At 35.5% G+C, this 23,677-nt stretch overlaps 2 protein-coding genes across 5 annotated transcripts in view; both read left to right on the forward strand.

The window, feature by feature from the left end:
* Positions 1-7,944, forward strand: part of LOC142340824 (uncharacterized) — a 28,261-nt gene extending 20,317 nt beyond the window's left edge. For all 4 annotated transcript variants that reach the window (XM_075391557.1, XM_075391558.1, XM_075391559.1 and 1 more), the window contains exon 4: positions 7,499-7,944. In XM_075391557.1, the coding sequence (XP_075247672.1) occupies positions 7,499-7,525 (27 nt within the window). In that variant the 3' untranslated portion in view covers positions 7,526-7,944. The remainder of the gene's footprint in view (positions 1-7,498) is intronic.
* Positions 7,945-8,114: 170 nt separating this feature from the next.
* On the forward strand, positions 8,115-9,980 carry LOC142340825 (uncharacterized). The gene has a single exon (XM_075391560.1). It carries the CDS (start codon positions 8,366-8,368, stop codon positions 9,899-9,901), a length of 1,536 nt encoding a protein of 511 aa, XP_075247675.1. The 5' UTR covers positions 8,115-8,365; the 3' UTR covers positions 9,902-9,980.
* The last annotated feature ends 13,697 nt before the right edge of the window (positions 9,981-23,677 follow it).

The raw sequence follows: 23,677 nt of genomic DNA on the forward strand, positions 1-23,677 counted from the left end.
GAATTAAATTATTAAACTTCCTGAAATTTGCAATAAAATACAACAAATACCTGACTTCCGACCAGTTAATGTGTAGTACAGAGCACTGAGAGCACACAGACCACCAACTTCGGCCCTCACACCAGCCGCACCAAGCAACTTTGGAGTTTTAAATGACACTATGTCCACATGCTCAGCATAAATGTCATTATAAAACTCGTACCCCAATTCGGCACACACGTTTGCACGAAGATTTGCACGGAAAAAAGTGCAATGCACCTCTTTGCCGTGCATCTTCTTCACGAAACATGGCACACATTCACGAGTAGCTCTAAACAATAAGCACACACCACTTCACATTTAATAATACATGTAACAAACTAAAGAAAAACACCAAAAAGATACGCAAATATTATAAACATATGCAATTACCTTTCAACAGCGGCCTGCAATCCTCCCATAGAACGTGGAAAGAAGAACCCAGCAGCTTTCAGGCGATCACTTGTGACCTCACACGAGTAATGTGCTTTGCAGAAGCACTAAACCCGACATGAAGCGAAGCCAACTCCTGAGACACCATCTGCTGAGTTGGAATTTCCTTCTCCTGAACTTGCATTTCGCTGCCCACCTTCACTTCCACCTTATACAACAACACCTCTTGATTCACGACCAACTCAGACGTCCCCACGTTCTTTGACCCCAGTACCATATGCTCTGCTTTGTCCCGATAAGCTCGTCGCTCCTCAGATGTCCGAACAAATGATGGATACATCCATTCAGATTGAGACAACGACTTGCTTCGCGAGAAAGTCACAAAATCCTCATACTGGGCAACATCCATGGCTAGCAATAACTATCTAAAAATTCAAAAATTGAGCCAAACTAGTGATTAAGCCAGCAGAAAGTTAAAATGTTAAGTCAAAAATGAACAATCACAGGAATGAAAACACACAAACAGAACAGATTATGCAATAAATGCCAAGGACGTTTAAATACCATGCTATAACGACCACTAATTGTTAATAACGCATGCCGCAAAACACACAACACCGCTTTGAACACAATTACACCCTTCACTAACATTTACTTATTCACTACGCCTCACTAATTCTTCCTTTATCCCCTACTTATATCCTCAATTCCCCTCACAAAAACAAATATTGCTATATACTAATTACTATGATATTAATAGCACCTTATTAAATATTAGTAGCACCAAGTATATTAGTCAGTATATAAGGATATATTTCATCAAACTACAACTAAACATATACAACTAAAAGTCAGTTAATAAGTTAAATAAATAAATAAAAATAACTAGTTAAACTGCCGTCTCCTCCATCTCAACTCCTCCCTCATCTTCCTGATCTTCACTCTCTTCCCTCTCCGTCCTTCTTCCCACACATCTTCCCATCCTTCTTCTCCTCCACATCCCAACAATCCCGAATAATAAGAATAATAATATGAATACTAATAATAATATTACGTCCCAGTCCCATCCATCTCCTCCATCTTCTAAGCTATTAACTACTGCTGTACTATTATTGATATTACACCCTGGGTGCCGCAAACGAGACCAGTGAACTCAGTTCCTTGATACATACCTGGTCCCGTTGCTGCAGCACCCCAGAGTGATATTATTCGGGCCGACAGTAATATTAAAACACATATTTGCAAGCAGAATAATCTGAAAAACTCGAAAAAACATGTAAAGACTGCATAATTCGACCCCCCAACCACTATCCCCATCATCACACACCCATTATTCAACCAAATAACCACACTTCAACATGTTTAAACACCATCTTTAGTAGTAATATCAATAAAAACACACATCAACACACATGACCCAAAAGTAGAGCACACCTGAAATGAATAAACATCTCATAAACAAGTGCCATATTGAGAAAACTAGAACTAAAAGCCCGAGTACATCAAATAAATGAACAAATAAACACCGGAAGAACGATTAGAACCAGTTGAAACACTCAGAGGAGCCACATCAGTAGAAGATTATCCTAAAACATAGTTGATATTATTGAAACACGAAGATGTTACTTACAATTGTGTTGAATCTCGTACTTTTTGGCCCTACTTTTGAGACTCCGATTAACACAGAAGCAGCTCTAGCCCAGGGAATAATTTTCCATAAGGAATCGAAGATATTAATCACTGAGAAATTCATCAACGCGGAATTTCTAGTACCGTTTCCTCGTTACAATTTCACGATACGGCAACAAGTAGAGACCCTACTTAATGAACTCTCGCAAAAATGGATAACAAAGTCAGAGTTCTGTAATATGACGTACATTACCACGTATTGGAATCAGACAAAAGCCTTCAATGTCGACTGGCTTTACACGAAGATCCTCAATGAAACAATCGAAGCTGAAATTGAAGTACTTAAGCTACGTAACGAGACTGAAAAACTCCTCACCAGAGTCGAAGAGGACCCTCACAATCGACAGAAACGAGCCGCCCCGCTTGCTATAGCAGCCGCAGTCGCTGGAATTGGACTTTTCGGTCCAGGAATAGCAATGAGCAGCGGAGGATGCGGTGGAATAACAGGAATTTTCAGATCTTGTCAGCGCACGTCTCAAAACGCTGAAAACATCGATCGATTAGCTAATAGTTTTAACAGCCTCAACGACTATGTCATGGAAATCGGAGCACAAACCGATGCGAAGTTTTTCCTAGTTGCTGACGAACTTGCAAAGGTTTATAAAGTTCAAAACGAAATGCAAGAAAACCAGAACAGAAACTGGAAACTAGTTGAGGAACAATTTGCAATTGTCGAACATAATCTGAATGCAATAGCAACCTGCATGGAAATTCAATTATCACAGCAACAGTTGAATTTTAACTTTGACACAGCAGCCTCATTACTACTTACTCTTTATGCAGATATCAAAAGTTACAGAGGAGCCTTATATTCTTTCCGCATTAATGTTATAAATGCAATTCCTACTTTACTTGATAAACGTCTTGCAATCTCTTTAGTACCTCGTAAATCTTTGATAAATATTCTTGATGCATTCCATGACAGCCAAAAGAACGCCCCGGATCGTCTAACTTTGGCAATACCTATGACTGACATACTTTCGTACTACGATGCGAAATTAGTACAAGAGATTTCGACAGTTGAAGACGGACTTTTACTGACACTAGCCATTCCCCTAGCCTCTAGCCAGACAGTGTTTGAAGTTTATCGTGCAATAGTAATCCCTATGCCTCAGAAGGACTCTGTAGATGCCGTACGATATGTGATAGAGGGAGATTACTTAGAAATCTCCGAAGGACAGATGGAAACTACAGTACTGACGAAAGCTCAGTATGACAACTGTCTTGGATCGCCACGATACCGAATCTGTCATGAGACAATGGAAACCCACCTTGGATTCTCCTCGTGTCTAGCAACCCTCAAGTTTCACCACTCAATATCAGCATTGAAAGTATGTGACACAGAGAAGGTTGTGTTACCCAACCCTGAACGAGCACAGAACCTTGGATACGGAATTTGGCTACTAACATCAGCTTCAAGTGATTTTACCTTTAGTGAGATTGGTATGGATGAAAATGGCCAAAACACCAATATTCCTCATAAAGGTTGTAACATCTGTTTAATCACAATAAAATGTGGACATACAATGTTCAGTGACCACATTAAAATTCGAGCTGATTTACAAAGCTGTCAGTACCTTCCAGCAACAAGAATTAATGTAAAATTACCAGATCCACTTTCACATTTAATTGACTCAGTACCCAACATCAATGAACTTCCGAAATATGATTCCAGCACAGAAGCAAATCTAGATTTATTGAAGAAAGTTAAAACAGAATTTATTTACTCGAATCGAAAGTTATCAACAGAATCACTAGACGCTATAGCAAAGCCCATTACAACTGAATTGAAGTCATTTAAACCAGCACTTATTGACAAACTTGAATCCTACGTTCCGATCAAACTTTCTCTTTCACTAACAATCATTGTCTTTATCGGAAATCTAGCCCTACATATTCTCTTCATGTTCTTATACCATAAAGTAGCCTTTGTACGACGAATGGTACCAAATTTCATCAAGCTTAATGGAACCAATGTACCGCTAAACCCAGTAGTTTCCGTACCCAAACATCTGAAAGCAGAAGCTGTTACTACACTCGCTAAACAACTCAAGCAACCACCAACAGTCATTTCCCCAGAAGAACTTGGAACCCTCAAACGACAACGACGAAATTCCATGCCTGCAACTTCTACCATGTCACTCAAAACCATGGACCGATTTAACACAGACAATGAACTGGGCAACCAAGCTCAATCCCGAGAGGAGAGTATGCTTCAAGTTCTTGAAAGTCTTATATAAGTTCGATAAGAATTATTCTTTTCACAGATTAAGTGCCCATTCTTTCACTAAGTAAAACTAATCAGTGCTTTATAAACTCGAAATAAATGTTCACTTTCAGAAATTAACCAGTGCATTAAACCATTCATTTAACCAGTATCCTTCTTATCCTCCTTCTAAAAGTTTAGAGCCATTATTCAAAGAAATAACCATGATTATTTCCAGTGCTAATTTCCGTTATTCTCTTAATCTTAACTTTAAACTTATGTCTTCACTCTTTCCTCTTAAATTAGCGCCCTTTCACATTCTTAATGTTTCCTCAGAGCCCTTAATCTTGTCTTAATCTTCCTCACTTTAACCTTTATCTCCATTTGTCTTAACTTAAACTTTATTTCTCTTAACTTCTTTCAATGTCTTTAACTAAAATGCTTTCGTTCCAAACTTTTTTCTAAGAAAACATAAATTAGGTGGCTCCAACAAAAATATGTTTATATCCTCATACTCGTGCAGATTATATATTTTATAGAAATATTGTAAATCCCCAGTTCTTTCTCTAAAATTTTCATGGAAAATTTTCATAAAGTCCGGTAGTGTCACGCCTCTATTTCGTCCCTCATAGTTACGTGATGATATTCCTTAAAATATCCTTAACTAAGTGCTTTATATTAATTAATATTCATTCAGTTTCAAGGCCATATATAGCCAATATTTCCATCTAGGCCTGTAGCCCTTAATTTGTTTATGTTTACGAAAAACAACCGCACAGTGACAGTTTACTAGCAAACATATCAAGTGCCTAAAAGCCTCAATATTTACATTTTTTGAGTTTCTTGATGATAAATTCACATAATTAGTAAATAACTTTATGAGAGATTATGTACTTGGTGAAGTAATTATTCTGATAAAGTAGGTGCTAATACGGAACTTGTATATGTACTTAACAAACATCAAGAGACGTACAAAAGCCGGAAATTGCCCAACTTGTAAATCAGTAAATATTTACGAAGGACCAATACAACTGAAGGCACAGCCCTGCGGAACTTACGATCACCAGAACACCGGAGAACCAGCCTAACAATCAGTTGCCTAACATCTTGTTAACCTTGATAAAAACTTGAGAAACTTCTTGCTAAATTTATTGATTAATTATTGCCAAAACAATTAAAGATTGAACTGGAAAATCCTTATAAAACTCTAAGTTACACCAGGCCTCTACAGAGCAGAATAACTCTGAGAAAAGCTATTAGATACAAGGCAAACCAGTGGATATATCGCGCATCCGAACCGTTCAATAAAAGGGTATTACTAGCTAATTTTGTTTCAAAATATATCTGCTAAAAACCGCACTGTGAAACACCAAATAAGTCCTTGTAAAATGCCAATTATCCGAGTTAATTACTCCTAATATAAACCTCCATAACACCACGAGGAACACTATAAAAATCAGTGCGTAACACTAAAGTTTAAAAATGAGTCAGATTGCTAAGCCTTTGAATCGTACCAATTTTGTATCTAGGTGCAATCGCCGGCCAAAGTTGGCACGACACAACAACGAAAACTTCGGCTCCCATAAAATATATAACATGCAGGCATTCAACTGTAAAATACTGAATAAATACTGAAAAAAAGGACTAACATGGGAATACGTTTTCTTTGCTATTTCAATTAAACTTTCCGTTTTTTAATTAGCTTGCGCGTTTCGAAAAAAGAAACTAAATTTAACCGTTCATCTGTAAAGGCAATTCAGGACCGAGAAATGAGGGGTCATTTTGAAGAATCATTGGTTTCAGATAGACTTTTATCGCAATAATTAGCTCGATGACAGTTTAGCTATGTGTTGCCCAATTAACAGAAAAATAACCAATCCAGCTTTAAATTGTTTTTTAATTTTTATATAATGTTTTTTCTTGTTTTATTGTTATATCATATTTTCTTTTGAAGTATTTCATCTTATGGATGAAAAATTATGTGTACGACTGTGCTTTAGTTTTTCGCTGCCTGGAGCCACTTGCCGACAAATCTATTACCCTGGCTGACCAACCAAAGTGATTCAGTACTGAACCATTGTAAATCCAGAGACTATATATATACTTTTTTCCATTTCTACAGATTCTGTTCATGTCACAATCTTCACTGATCAGTCTTTTTTTCGAGTAAAATTGCGCTTCTGATTTTATCCTAATTTTAATCTGTTCATAACTATTTTTGACTTTCTTTTGATTATGAAATTACTCTGAACAGTCTGAATAGGTGTTCTGGTTTTTTTGACATTATGACCGACTTTTTTATGTAACTAAGCTGTTTCAGTGCTGGTTTTACAAGTTAGAATGAAACACGCAAGTTCAGTACTGAAACACTCTGGGTGGTTAGCCGGGGTATATCTTTGGGCAATTGGCCAGTTTATTGGTCGTTTCTCAAAACCGTAACTTAAAAATCTGTCAAGACAAGATTCGTACCATAGCATAGTTCATAAAGTCTAAATAAAATCACTTGAAAATTTCTGTATCGCGAAAGTTTAAAACTAGACAAGCTGGACTTTAAAATTTTAACAATCTGAAAACCTTCATCAACTCAATGCCTATTGCAGCAATAGGGCCCCAACTCCCCCTTCAAAAAAACTTTATTTATGAATAATTCTTTCTCTTTTGTCGATGAACCTGTTTTCGTCTGAGATATACTAATTCTTTTGCAATTTATCGAACTCATTTTTTGGAGCCATTTTTTTATCGAACCATTTTCAGCAAACGTTCACAGTAGAATAAAACGTCTAGATGTGAAATTCAAAAAGTAATGTGACATCTATGCTAAAAACCCCTATAACTAAATAGAAGTAAATGAAAAGGCTGGTTTTTCCTTTGACATAAGTGACACATTTCTTAGATAGTTTTGGCGCTGTTGTTTTCGCTGAAAGTCAGTCCACTAGAAAGTTGGTAGCAAGTAACCTTTTTTTAGAGGGCAACATTGTGATCAGCGGCCCTACAAATAGTTCCGATGCAATTTTTTTATCTTTACTTAATCCAAAATTTAATTTGATAGAACATCAAAGCTAATCTATTTGTTCATTTCTTAGCAGTAAAAATTATGTTTACGCATAAACCCTCTATGTGCATGAACAGTACCCTGTATATGCCTGCATATGCATGATAATTGTCTCAAAGAAACGAATATGTCTGTTTCAGAATACGAACTACTTTCAGCAGTGGTGAGAGAGCAGTTGATGAAAGTTTCCATTCAATGAATTAAAACTTACAATTTATAAAAATACGCTTAACTATTTTTTATTTTTTACTAATTCAGCAGTAAAATGTACTGAATTTTGAAGATTGTAATATACAAAAATTTGGCAACTTTTAGTCTAATCATTTGACCAAAATCGGTGAATTTTTGTCAGATCAGTGCTAGATAATGATGCTTTTCATTACAATCATTGTTAAAAATTCGGGTAAACTTGATGAGATGAGCACAAATAGTTACAGTAACTTTTTTTAACGTATTTTTAATTTTTCGACTTAAAAATTTCAACGCATTCACCGCATTTTTTTATCAGTTGTATTGGTCAGTGTAAGATGAAAACCAGCCCTGTATTCAAAAGCAACATGATATCAATTCAATTTCTGAATCCGAATCTTTTCAGCATTTCCAAACTGATCCAATCAAGTGTGAACTCTTAGGATTAAACCAGACATCCTCTTTTGTTCATAATCGCTATATCCAATTCATAAACGTATCTGCAGGTGTTTTCAACTAACAGTGAAATAAATAGCCTCTGAAACACAAACACGCTGGGTAACAATGTCTAAACAACAGCCATAGCAGAAACCAGACACCATGCCATTTTCAAAAAAGCCGCAATTAATGGTGCTATAGTTTTTCTCAAATCCAATATAAGCTTGAAAATATCAGCGGTCAAATAAATTCAGGCCACAAATTTGCTCATAATTTCAAAATAGACTAGAAAATTTCAGCGGTCATCAAAATTCATACTTGAAATTTCCTCATAGTTTATTCGCTTGATATAATCTATTGAGAAAGTAATCAACATTCAAATGACGTCACGAAAACCACGAGCCCGGCCGAAGTCTACAGTTATTCCCGCTCTTCCAAACCCAAAAATTTCGATACTCGACAACAGAATTCGGCCATGTACGGCGTGCAATGATCGGCGATACCTCGATTACACGAGATATGATCTAAAAGAAAAACTGAAAATTCCTGAAATCAACACAGGCAATAATGATACAACAGGTCTCGAAAACTACAAAAAGAAAAGTGGCGGAATTATTACGAAGTGCTTGGATTTGCCGACATCCCGATTTTCGGATTTTGAAAATGTTCCTGAGACGAATAGAAAAATTTCTAGAAGCCGTCACATATACGACGTTTGCATCTCGTATCGAATAGACGATGTTCATATAGCCTCCAACATTGAGCATTTTTTGCAGTCTTACGGGTTCAGAGTCGCTGTATGTCAGACTATCAGCAGAGACAAGTTTGATTCCGGAGCTGATCTGACTATCGGCGAAGCAAACAGCTACAAAATCATTCAATCGAAAAACTACTTACAGATTCAATGTGGAAAATTTATGCTAGAGGAAACGCGATTTGTCGAAGAAATTTGCCTGGCTGTAGAGATGGGAATCCCGATCATACTTGCAAAGTCTACCCTTGAATGGGTTAATTTGACTACCCTACGATTCCCATTACAACTCATTTTAGCCCAATACCGAAAAAATGTCATCGACATATCAGATCATCACAATCGGCAAAAACATTTTGAATTTATAGCTAACGAAATTTCAGCAAACAACGAGTTTCCACGTAGGATTAAAAGCAATCTTGGTATTCGCGAGTTTGTCAACATTGACTTCCCAGTGAAAGACCTAACTCCTAGATATTTCTGGAGTTGTTACATGGGAAATGCGAAAGAGGTATCTTGGAAAACTTTCTTCGCCCACTTTTTCAGCCATTACGCGAATAATATTGAGGGAATAGCAGAAAATGACCGAATGTGGCTTTGGAGTATTCTCAAAAATGAGTTACTGACACCACACGGAACATTGATGCCCAAAAATCTTGTATCTTTTTGCACTGACGAGAACGTCTTGTTTCCTATTTGGGCAAAACTGTGCCGTCTCGCAACTCAATTGCATATATTTGGGGTTCTCATACGAATAGACTCTTCAACAAGAAGTACTTTCACAAAATATTTCGCAAGGAAAATTCAGTTAGAGAAAATGCACTTGTTGATTTCACTTACAAAAGATCAATGTCCGAACACACGTGTATCGGCAGTTCTCACTCTATACGAAATGATCAAAGATCAATTGGATGTAGGTCGACAAGTTTACGAGATCCTACCCTGTTTATCAGATGAAGATTACTTAGTGAGAGAAACCGCTTGTCGTGTGGCAGCGGTATCTCCGCTTTTTCTCGAGAGGTTCCGGACAAAGTTGATATTTCTGTCGAGAAACGATCCCACTAAACGAGTGCGCGATGCTGCAGTTTCAGCTCTTATAATCACAGGATCGATAGAAAGCAATGATATTTCTTCAGTACAAACGTTAGACTCTCAAACCATATAAAATCTATATCATTGATCATGTCGTAGATACTGCAAATTAAATGAATTCGAAAAATGTTACGAGAAAATGAAACAAAGCATTCCCCAGAAACAGAATTTTGCATAAGCATACGATTATCAACCAATCGTATATAAGCTAATCCGAATTAGAGCGGACTGTCACAGTTATAGATAGGTTTCAATATCAGTTAAACGGTAAACAATGCGACAAGGGGAAACATATAAGTTTCTACGGTAAACAACACAACAAGGAGGCTCGGTAATGTGCTGTCGAACAACATGTTGGGAACCCACTCATACACATTTTTGACTAATTCGTCACCAAATGAGGAAGATTTAGGATAGAGGAACCTGGTAACAGGTCGTAGAGGAACCTGGTAAGAGTGTTGAAGCCGTTGAAACAATGATCTGATCTCTAAACCCATTATATATGTTCAATTCCGCCTTCTTTTTACGTCATTAACTTCGTATGTTAACTGTCTTTAATTTGATAATATAAGAAGAAAACAGAACAGCCAAAGAAGCGAATAAAAATATAAAAACTAGACCAAAAAAAATTTTTTTGAAAACGCTTACTATAAGCGCCAAAACCATAGCCGAAAAAGGAAACTGCACTAAAGAGAAAACTATATTTAACTCAAGAGAAAATACAACTCTTTTTGTTGCGACTAAGCTACAAGATGACAAGAAATTTAATAAGAAATGTCAGAGCTCAAAAATCCAGTGCTATCTTTTGAAAACAATTAACATTAAATTTTGTAACAACCATCAACTCTCAACAAAAGAATAATGGATAGATTAATTGCAACTCCGTAGGAAATTGGTGGGACCTGTCACTGGCGAGACTGAGCCATAAGCCTACAAAATAACAGCAAATACAAACAGCACAAAATTAAACAAATAAATTTGTGGAAGCCAACAGTATTGAAGCCGTGAAAGTCATGAGCATTTCGCTGAAAATATTTCGCAATGACCTGGCCTTGATTTAAAATCATCATGGTTGGAATGAAGCATAAAATATCTTCGAAAATGTCTAACAAAAGACAATCCAAATAGTTTGTGGATCCAAAAAAATCACCTTTACGTAATCGTGCACATGACAACCACTACACAATTATTTCGTTGATTAAAAATGCACAATTATACCAAGTGCGCAACCACTAAATTTTCGTAAATAATCCAAACATTAGCGGATTTTTGAAAATTATTGTGTTTTTAGTTAGTGAAATAAACTAGCGATATAAATTTTATTCCAGGACATTCACATAGGTGACAGAAGTAAAATGGCACATAGATGAATTTAAAAAGATAGTGCTAGCAGTGTTTTGTATCGTCTTTCCGGCAAATTTAAAGAAAAGGGGTTAAGGATTTATATTTGAAGCCAATTTTGATGAAAAACAATGAATTTAGAGAAAATTTGAATAGAAGAGAGAATTGGATCAAACACTTCAACAACAGTATTTGATTTTGTAGGTTTAAAAAGCTAAAACTAATGAGGCCATCATTAACAATTTCAACAAATTTTTGTAAAGCTGGAAAAAATTGAAAAAAAAACGAAAAAGGTGAACAAAAAAAGGATATTAATCAATTGTTTAAACCTCGATAACAACTTGGAAAAAACGAAACTAAAAGGTTTTTTTAATATATTCTTCGCTGACCGGGTTTTCTTATGATGCCACAAACAATTGTCTATGATGAATATGTCAATTGGCCAAAATTGACTGAATGAAAAATCCAGTTGAACATAAGGTCCATTTCCCCTTAATGCGGGTTCAATGTTTTATGGCTCTGATAACTCAATTGTTCAACAATTTTTTTCGTTTTTTGTCCATTTGTCCATTTTCAATGTTCTGTTTTTTGCCTTGCCACATTAACTGCTGATCACAAATTCAGATGACGAATTCACATGACATATTTTGCATAATGAATGGCTCTCTATGGAGGTACAAATGAACCTTTTTTGATTTAAATTGATAGACAAAGGTGTTCGTGACTTTGAATTGAACTGTCTTGAAAAATTTTTGCGTTTTCTCAATCTTTGCTCCTTTTTCTTCTTTTTATTGTCTATCTGTTACTTGGACTCATTAGGCAAAGGTCACATTGATTTTTTGGTGAAGTAGAATTTAATTTATTTATTTCAGGTATCATCTGTTGCTATTTTCTCTTTTTTTAATTCTTTTTAAAATAAAAAATAAGAGGTTTTGTCGTTAATATTGTTCGTCGTTGTTATTTAATTTTGTTTGTATTGTTTTGAAGTGTCATTATATGCAATTCTCACCGGCCATCTCATCCATAATATTTAGTTCGTTAGTTCTTTTCAAACAATATGTGGAAAGCATCCCTGCGCGAGAGTTTTCTTTTTAGTCAAAAAATCAATGTGAGATATGATATAAAAGTTGTCTAATTTGCAAATGATCTACATTATCCTATTTGTTTTTTATATACTAGCACACAACTGCAGTGGACAAAAATTTTTTATGTGATGTAAAGTTTGATGTAAATATTTTGCAGGCAAATACACCGTGTTTTTGGCCGAAAAAGGGACTTTTGCAACATTATTTCCTTTAGATTGTCCTCGTCTATAATATGTATCAGATTTCCATTAGTATCAATCATTTTTTTTTATTTTAAAATTAAAATTTAAAAAATGATAAAACTTAAAAGCTTTTTGAGTTAGTAAACATTAGTATTTGTCAAAAGATTGAAATATTAACTTCCAATTTCACAGAGAGTCCTATTTTTTCGTATAATTGTTTGGTAAAGGCCTTTCCTGTTGTTTCAGACAGCTCAAAAAACTATTTGTTTTTTCTCTCATAATATTTAATCAAATGTGATGCAATGTCTCAGATTATTTAATGCGACCAAATAATTTAAAATTATGTACTACTCGTTCTCAACAGCACTCCGTCTCCTCGAGTTTGATTTGATTTAACGGTTGCTGGTGGCTTTATGATCTTTTCTTTCTTTTTTCTGTTATCTCTATAGAATTTGGTTTGAAAATTGAGACGAGATCATTGTCAAACCCTTAAAATGTCCAAGCGTTTTGCTTACTCTTCTGCGGAATTTATGCTGCCCTTAAACGTAACATTATTGAAAAAAACTTTTGCAAAATCTTTTTTAATTATCTGGTCAAGATTTCTTTAAAAAAATATGTCACTTTGCCGTTAAAGTTTTTCTTTTTTTCCGCTCTCGACATTTTCTGCAGTTCTTAGATAATTTTAATGGGTAGTTTTAAAATTTAAACATCGGTAAGAAATGGAATGAAAAAAATTGCACAACGCATACACCACATTTCTTTTGATTAAGTCACCGCGTTTAACGCATTTTTTACACAATCAGGCAATTTTTACCGCTAACACTTAGATCCAGAATAGTCGCAGACCTTGCTCACCACTTCAATAACTTTCCTCTAAAAAGTCGGATTAAAAAGTTAAAAGAACAGCTTGGCTAATGTTACATATACTGACGAATAACGAACCAAAAATCATTCTTCTCATAAATAGTTATTAAACGTTTTGTTTCTGCTCTTCAAAAGCATAGCAAGGTACTTTCCAAAGTTATGATCTACAATTTGTTCGTCTTTGCGTACGGTGAACCTAACCATTGCGTCTTTGTTCCGTATGAAGTTCACCAAAAGTAAAACAAATGGACGCCTGCTTGAGACATGGGTTTCTTGTTATGAACTACAAATGCCACACAGTTTTAAAATTTTGTTCTTATATCTCTGTTGGTTTTCAGAAAAAATTTGTAACATTTATTTCCTACCGTTTTTGACAACAACGCGAGTTATCTTTTGCGCCTTTGTAAAGATGAATTTGGGATGTCTATAAATTCTGTGGAGAGTTTCAAACCTTCGTGTTGAAATTTCAAAGCAGACGAGTAGAAATATATCCAGGGTTCTTATCATGTTTCTGTTAAATTTTTCTTGTTTTGCGTGATTCGAGATTATTAATTAAGTGCAGTCTAACGGATTGTTGCCTTTTGATCGAGAACGAAGCCTGCATTGTTCGACTATTCGATATTAAAACCATTTGAAAGATGCGGTTTTTATCCGATGGAACTCATTTTCCATGCTGAAGAAAATTTTTATGATAGTTTTGTTCTCATACGAGTTTCAGGCATCCAATTGCACCATGCGTAAACTTTAACATGCGTAAAATTCTAATTATCAGGTGTCAAATATCATTAAGTCGCCTTTTTTGTTTGCCTTTTAAATATCTAAGGGAACATACTTTATAGAATAAAGCTACTACGAATCGTTCCGGTTTCAAAGAACTGCGACAATTAAGCCAATCGGTGTCGTGAATACTGTAACCGTAGAAACACCTTTCTAGTTCACTTTTAAAACCTCCCAAGGTCACAAAAAGTTGAGTTAGAGTTGAGTCACACTTGAAAACTCTGACTCCGTGGTTCTTGCACCATATGGTACTTTCTACCACAAACACAAAACAACCAGCTACTTGAGAACCAACTGTTATTTAAAATAAACTTGGTGAACAAATATTGAGTCACCAAATGGTGTGTTATTTTCATCCTGCAACGTCAGATATCGTCAACCCATCTGAGGTGGCGCAGATGGTTCTCTCTCGAAACGAAGTGGAGAGAGAGAAAACTCTGAGTTGAAAAAACACAACACACCGAGAATCCTGAAAATCAGTTGACAGGAAAATTGTTAAAAACAGCCTAATTTTCTGACTTGTGAAACTTAACTTACTTTCGCAACAATTTCCTCACAGACAAACTCTCAAACCAAACATTAGTTTTTTTTTCTAAAAATTAATCCGTCCGTCCTGAAACTAAACTGGTAAACCGAACTTAGTACAGCTCATAAGTTCCAGCTATCACCGCTGATTTAAGAACGAAGAGCCTTTTATAGATGTTCAATATTGTAGTTTTATATTTTAGATATTACTAGATTGGAACGGGTTCTTTAACTGTATACATAACTTGGTGAATTAATAACTTATCTAACCACATTAGTAATTTAACTGAGACTTATACGCACTAATCGGTAAACCAAGAGCGATAACACAGCGATTGGTTTACTTTATCATTTTCGAGGTTGTGTACAATTGGGATATATTCTGGATACAGCCCCGATTATGATAACTGGTGCGACCAGAGGAAAGAATCACGCCTGATATTTTGTTTTTACTTAACTGATAATTCGGTTTTAACAAATAGCACGCGCGTTTACCGTAATTGCACCGCTTTTATTGAAATCAACTGCTAGCAGAAACGAAAAGAATAAATTATCAGTCCAACTCAATCAGGCAGAAGTTTCTTTACTCTGTTAACATTATTTTTACCCAGGTGGGATATTTCTAACAGAGAAGTTAGTTGTTTTAATCGATTCTAACCAAACTTAGATATTGTTAACTTTCTTCTAGATTTATAAACCTTGTCGCTTTTTCATTTTACTGTTCTAGCACCCTCATCCTTTGATAACTTAGGTTTTAACAAATGATTTAATGGACAATGTGCAAACCATAATAGTTGAACATCTGAATATTACAGTTACAACAAATACTAAAACGGGCAAAGTGACACGGTTTATAACAAACAATAGCACTTTCCTAGCAATTTTCTACAAATTTGAGCCAGCTTCCTTTGCGAATTTTTCTATCACGTACATTTGGAATAATCCTGAATTCTTCAATATATTAAACTTACTAAAGATTCCAAATAGTAATATTGCAATACCCTCACACAACCCAATAGATATTACAAATATTAACCGAAACACTTCTGACTCATAATTAAAAAAACTCTAATTAACCAAAAAAAATTAAAAAAAAAATTTAAAATAAAATTTACGGTCTTAACTTTAATCAAAAATGGCAAACGTAGTAGCATATCCCGACATAGCACTTGAAAAATTCACTGGTTTAGACCCATCAGAGGACGCACAAGACTTTATTAACCTTATAATAAGAAAAATACAATTCTCTCTCGGAACTAGACCAGCAGCTGACCCTGACCAAGCCGCAGTTTATGATGCTAGGCAAAGAGCACTTTTTGGTTCAGTTTTGCGAGGACCCGCCGCGCAGTGGTTTGAATCATTGAATCCAGCATTAGCGCGGAATGACATCCGAACGCAATTCATAGCCAGGTTTACAGACGAAAAAGATAAGTACAGAAAACGGATTGAGTTAGAAAACTTAAGGAGACAACCAGAAGAGCTAATCAAAAGTTACATACACAGATTAAGCAAAACAATAGAAAAAGGTTGGCCGGATCCCGATTTCAATGAAGCCTTCAGAGTGGGAAAAAGTTTGGAATATTTTGTTAGAGGACTAACACCACCCGCTCTGAAACAGAAAGCACATCAATTTCTAATCGAAAATGTAGGTGCCACTTGGCAACAACTTAGGAATCATGATTCGACTAAAGATTTGAGTTTTGCAGTGAGCAGTGAGTTTACTGGTACATCATCCAACAGCATGGATAACAAATTAGAAATTGAAGGTCTCAAAAATCAAATCAGGGAACTAACAAGTTTAATGAAAGACCACAAAATCAACGCAACATATAATAACAACAACCCCCGAATGAACCAAAATCAAACCAGATTTTGCAAATATTGTGGAAAGTCTGGTCACACAATTGCGTACTGCTACAAACGCAAAGAAAATAAAGAACAAAACAAACAGCCTCCGCAAACCAGAGATAAGTTTACAGATAATTATCGTCAAAACCGAGGTAGGTCACCGGGACAGCAAAGTCATTACCCGATTAATAACGATCGAAGAAGAGATAATTATCCGAGTGAAAAAAACAGACAAAACACTCCTAATTATAGGAATAACTCTCCTCACCCATCCAATTACACTTCATCAAACCGACATCGGTCAGGTAGTTACGACTCTCGAGATAGACAAAATCAAAGAGATTCATACAGATCTGATAGAAATAGTAGCAGAGCTAGACCAAATAATGAGCAGAGATACAGAAATTATTCAAACAAACGAAGCAATGATTCAAATAGACAAGGTAACCGACCTAACAGTGGCTATAACTCACGAGATAATAGCCGAGAGCGAAGTCCTAAAGTGCATTCCATGAACAATAGTTCTAGTTCCTATTTCAGCGATGATGAAAGCAATCATGCTAATTTAAACTAGACCAGTCTCCGTCACCCTCTGAAGCTAATAACTCTAATAAAAATATCAACAAACATATTTATATTAACTTATACCAACCCGTCGGAGACAAGAATAAAAATAACGGTCTAGAAACGCAGTTCCTTCTTGATACAGGTGCAACCAGTTCTATTATAAATTACTATACATACAGTGAATTAAGCAAAACACAAAAAATAGATCTTGTCAAAATAAAAACTAACACTGTAGCCGTTAACGGAAAGAAACTTAAGCTCTTGGGATATATTACTTTCAATTCATCATTTGACATAGAAGGAAAATACAACGTGAAAATAAAAACATGGCTTTCAGCCAAAGACGGATGTAAGCCAAACATCTTGGGAATGGACTTTCTTGATAGCTCTACAAAATCATTTGATATTTCAACACCAACAATTGAACTAAACATTTGTCCCGGCATTTTCATTTCACTTAGCAGATATCAAACTAAAAGTTACCCCTATGTTAGTCTCTACAAAACGGTTTTTATGGATATCCAACTTCATCTAGCTCCCCAAACAACTCGTGTAATCACCATAAAGCACACTAAAGAATTTTTCCGAAAAGGAACATCCTTTATTATTGGATCAGAGTTACAGAAAAAAGGTATTTATACCTATAATGTAAGATGTTTCCAAAAGGAAAAAGAGTTACCTATAATGTTAAACAATCCGCAAAATAATAAGGTTGTCATTGCTAAAGGCCCAATAGGTCACACCTTAGAGGACATTCAGATTGAGCCAAAGAAAAACTTTACAGTTGTAGACAATCTTGCTTTTATAGACCATCTTTTGCATAGTGAGACCGATTGGAATCGAGTACTTCATGTAAGTGAAAATTGTGTCTCCAGTAATAAAATCTAACTCCGAAAAAACTATTTCAAATCACAAAACTAATAAACAGAAAAAAACTGAAAAACGTAAGCGTGAACAAGACTTTACTGACAATTACGAATTAGAAACTGATTTCAGTGACGATCTAAAACATTTAAAACCCCAAAGTGAAAGAGAGTATAGTCTGCGACCCATTGAGGTTAAACCAGAAATAATTGGCCGATTTTCAGATACAGACCAAACTTTCCTTAAAAAAATTGATTTTAGCCAATCAGACATCTCTGACCAAGAACTGTTACAGTTAATGGAAACACTAGTTCATAATAAAGACGTATACTCACAACATAAATATGATGTTGGAAAAATTAAACAAAAATTCAACGTAAAATTATTGCCCAATGTCACGTTGTCAAAACAAAGACCATCCAAAGTACCCCTTCATTATCAAGAAAAACTAGAAAACCTTTTGGATCAGTTGTGCAAAACAGGTATTATTCGTGAAATGGGAAACGAAAACGAAATGGGTTCTGAGTTCATTAACCCGATAATAATCCTCCCTAAAGGAAATACCATAAAACTTGTAATTGACGGACGCTATCTAAATTCATTTACTGATCTCAGCAGATATTCATGGCCCCTAGAACCCATAGAAAGCCTATTGACTCAGCTCAAAGGGAACTACTTCACTACTAGTGATTTGTGTTCAGCTTACAATCAAGTCCCCCTCACTGAGGAGACAAAACAGTTAGTGAGTTTTGTAATCGGTTCAAAACAGTACACATTTGAAAGAGGTTTTTACGGCCTTTGTGGTCTTCCTAACTTCTTTAGCCGAATAATGACTATACATTTTGCACCACTAATAAAACGAAAACAAGCCATAACTTACATTGACGACACTATCATGCAAGCTCAAACTGAAAACGAAATGTTTGAAATTATTGAAAACTACCATTTAGTATTAAGAAAAGCAGGTTTAAAAGCACAACCCGAAAAAACTAAGTTTTTTCTTAGAAAAGTTCAGTTCCTTGGCCACATTGTAGGCAAAGAAGGAATTCAACCAGTCAAGAAAAGGGTAGCAGATCTCAAAGCCCTGAAATCTCCAGAAAACAAACGTGATGCAATGAGAGTTCTAGGATGCTTAGCGTTCTATAGCATGTACATAAAAAACTTGCATGTAGACTATAAACCATTCTACGACTTAACCAAAACCGGAACTAAGTTCGAATGGACACCGGAACATGAAAAACTTTTCCAAAGTATAAAAGACCGCATTAGTGAGGACACCACACTAGCTATACCAGACACAAAACATCCTTTTCACGTTCACGTAGACGCCTCCTCAATTGGCGTTGGCTCTATCCTAGTACAGGAATTTCCTGAAGGGAAGAGAATAGTGTCATTTAATTCCAGAATTTACACTAAAGAAGAGCAGAAAATGAGTACCACCGCACGTGAAATATGTGGTGTAATTTCAGCACTTCAAACGTACGAGCACTACATAATTGGCTCGCCATTTCCTGTTTATGTTTTTACGGACCACAAACCACTAATGTACTTATGGGGAAGACGAGGAAAACTCTCCCATCGTTTTTTTAGATACCAATTAGTCATTTCACAGTTCCAAAACCTACAAATCATTGGGACTGAATGAAAGAATCTAGCTTTTCCCGACATTCTAAGTAGAAACGTAAAACTGAAAGATCTTGACAAACATCAACTAAAACACAAAAAATACCAAAAGATATTTCGTTCTATGACCAGAATGGAAACGAGGAAAATTACTTCGTTCTCCATGACAACGAAAAAGGCAATGCAGACGATTTTTACTCAATACTTAAAGAAACCAAAACAGGTCTAGCAAAATATACATTCAAAAACGAGCAATTGACACAAGAACGTTATAAACCAAGCAAAGCAACAATTTGTGGAGTAACAAATCTTGTCGACTACTTCTCACAAGGTTCTGCAATTAATCATTTTAAAAAATTAAACGATCAAAAAACAGCGAATCAAATTGAGATTTATGAATTGGAAAAAACTTCTAACAATTCCTTTTAAAACTCAGGTGAGGCTAATAGCGAAGAAAATTCTCCTTCAAATACAATTATCGAAGCAACTAATGAAAATTTTTGCCAAGTAATTGATGATCCAGACCATGAAATTCTTACTTTTGCCGAAATCTTTGCAGCACAAAATGCAGAAGAGGAACAAAATAAAATTCCCCTAACAAAACAATCACCATTCCCTGAAAAACTTAACGGAAAAATTGATGCTAAAGAATTGATCTTGAAACTAACTTCTTTTGCAAAAAATGTTGATCTAAACACTGAAGTCCTATGTGAAGAAAAAGTCAAAGACCCAGTATTACAACAAATACGCAAGCTTTTTCTAAGTCAAAACAAAGATCTGAAAACCATTGAAAATCGCCAATCGAAAGCTATAACAAACTATCTCAATAACTTTGAAAACTTATGCATAATTGGAAACCTACTCTGCATCAAAGAACAGACAGACGATCCTAACACTGAATTAATCGAAGTTTGTGTACCAATCTCCCTATTTATCAAAACATTTAATTTGGCACACGACGATGTGTTAGCAGGACACATTGGTTTAGATAAAACTCTTGCAAACATAAGACGCTTTTTTCACTGGCCCGGAATGTACAAATGGGTTAAGCACCTCATAGCCAGCTGCCTTGACTGTCAAAAAAATAAACAAAAACGGAAAGATATATACGAAGCACCTTTAGAAAAATGGACCGACACAATACCATTTCCTTTTCACACGGTACACATTGATCATAAAGGACCTTTGAACCCACCGTCAAATGGAAAACACCATTGTCTTGTAATTGTAGATTCATTTTCGAGATTTATTCAAGTTTACCCCGTCAGGTCTACGGACGCATCTGACACCATTAAAGCATTTGAAAAATTCATCCTGCCTTTTGGGATACCAAGCAAAGCAACAATTTGTGGAGTAACAAATCTTGTCGACTACTTCTCACAAGGTTCTGCAATTAATCATTTTAAAAAATTAAACGATCAAAAAACAGCGAATCAAATTGAGATTAATGAATTGGAAAAAACTTCTAACAATTCCTTTTTAAACTCAGGTGAGGCTAATAGCGAAGAAAATTCTCCTTCAAATACAATTATCGAAGCAACTAATGAAAATTTTTGCCAAGTAATTGATGATCCAGACCATGAAATTCTTACTTTTGCCGAAATCTTTGCAGCACAAAATGCAGAAGAGGAACAAAATAAAATTCCCCTAACAAAACAATCACCATTCCCTGAAAAACTTAACGGAAAAATTGATGCTAAAGAATTGATCTTGAAACTAACTTCTTTTGCAAAAAATGTTGATCTAAACACTGAAGTCCTATGTGAAGAAAAATTCAAAGACCCAGTATTACAACAAATACGCAAGCTTTTTCTAAGTCAAAACAAAGATCTGAAAACCATTGAAAATCGCCAATCGAAAGCTATAACAAACTATCTCAATAACTTTGAAAACTTATGCATAATTGGAAACCTACTCTGCATCAAAGAACAGACAGACGATCCTAACACTGAATTAATCGAAGTTTGTGTACCAATCTCCCTATTTATCAAAACATTTAATTTGGCACACGACGATGTGTTAGCAGGACACATTGGTTTACATAAAACTCTTGCAAACATAAGACGCTTTTTTCACTGGCCCGGAATGTACAAATGGGTTAAGCACCTCATAGCCAGCTGCCTTGACTGTCAAAAAAATAAACAAAAACGGAAAGATATATACGAAGCACCTTTAGAAAAATGGACCGACACAATACCATTTCCTTTTCACACGGCACACATTGATCATAAAGGACCTTTGAACCCACCGTCAAATGGAAAACACCATTGTCTTGTAATTGTAGATTCATTTTCGAGATTTATTCAAGTTTACCCCGTCAGGTCTACGGACGCATCTGACACCATTAAAGCATTTGAAAAATTCATCCTGTCTTTTGGGATACCTAAAAAATTAGTCTATGATAAAGGTTCAGCGTTTATGAATCAAGACTTCACTAGTTGGATACACGAACTAGGAATCACTCCAGCCCCAAGAACCGCCTTCTCACCATGGACTAATGGAAAAGTTGAAATACAAAACAAACACTTAGGAGCACATTTTAGGATCTTTTTAGAACAAGCCGGAGGAAAATGGGATGAGATTACCCCGAAGTTTGCTTTTGCTCACAACACAGTACCTAACTCAAGTACAGGAATTTCACCGTATGAAATTGTCTTTGGTCAAAAACCTCAAATTCCACTCTCACTAAAATTAGGATTATTAAGAAATTCAAACCTCACATGCAATTCTGACTTCTGTAAAGATCTACCATTACATAGACACACACTGCAAAAATCTGACAACAAAGAAATTGACAAATTGTTGAAGGCAAAAACAGAATCTTCACTACTAAACCGTGAAAACCAATTTAAACAGATTTACAATAGCACTTATAAACACAGTCTAGCTCACAACGCAAAAGCACATAAACATCGAAATAAACACAAATTGGGTAAACAACTAGAAATTGGACAAAAAGTTCTGATGGAAAACCACAGCATAGAATTAGGCAAATCGAAAAAGCTCCAAGAACTCAGGTCAGGCCCATATACGGTAGTAAAGAAAATTACAAATGTGAATTACGAAATAGAGCTTGATAACGACAAAAGGGTTAGAAAGGTTGCACATAGAAATCATCTTGCTGAATACTACCCGGCAGAAGAGACACTTCCAGACCTAACAGTTGAATATGGTATCAATAACGATTCCCTAGAAACCTTCTACGAAAACTTGAGGAGTTCCCAACTAAAAAAACTAAACACACCTGTCAACAGATATTCCTTTCAAATTCCTATGCAAACAGAATTCTGGCCTATCACCGACTTTGACCGAACTCCTGTTGATTTAGATAAAACACCAACAAATTTTGACTCAGGCTTCATAGAAGGAAGCTCCTCTGGCGCAGTAAATGAACATCCCGCTAATAGGAATATTGAAGTGATTAGGGAAAGAACATGGAGTTCAACACCACATTCACACGGGCAAATTACACGCCAAGCTAACCCAGAATTTAGTCCATTGCGTTCCAGTAACCCTCATAATAATACTATGCCTAATCCAAGTAACAATGAGGAAAATCGAAGAGTGTCAAACAGAAGAAAACAACAGACTAGCCGATATCAGGCTGGCTTCACTTAGTTTTATATGTTTCAGGTAACGGACAGACAAGTCCAACATTACTGGACCAAGTCAAAAACTTTTATTTTTACCTTTTTTTACTTCTTTTATATTCCACATTAGCCAAAGTTAGAGATAATCAGACATCTCTACGCAAAAAAAAACTTAAATAAATAAATAAATTACAAAATAAAGTAAGCAAACCTAAAATGCTTAAAATTTCTAAAAATTTTATACTTAGCTTAAAAATTTTTTCACTTATTTCCTGCCGCCCCTCACAGTTTGACCAAAAAATAGACGAGCTCAATGATGTATCGCACAAGTTGCGAGTTATACATTATGATTGCTCTCAAATGAAAGAAAACAAAATGTACTCTTTAAACCAGGTAGCACCATGTAGTATCAGCCCTGAAAACATTGATATGCGCAACGTTAGAGTAACTCTTTATCAACGGTCTTATCGCACATTCGTAAAAGCTGTTATGTGTTCCGTTAGTGTAAGTGTTTTAAAATATCACTGCGGTATGTTTTTTCATTCATCAATTGTCCGTGACGCACCCTTAATTACCTATAATC

This window comes from Convolutriloba macropyga, chromosome 6 (assembly GCF_964194025.1).
Source record: "Convolutriloba macropyga chromosome 6, txConMacr16.3, whole genome shotgun sequence".
Classification (NCBI taxonomy): Eukaryota; Metazoa; Xenacoelomorpha; order Acoela; family Convolutidae; genus Convolutriloba; species Convolutriloba macropyga.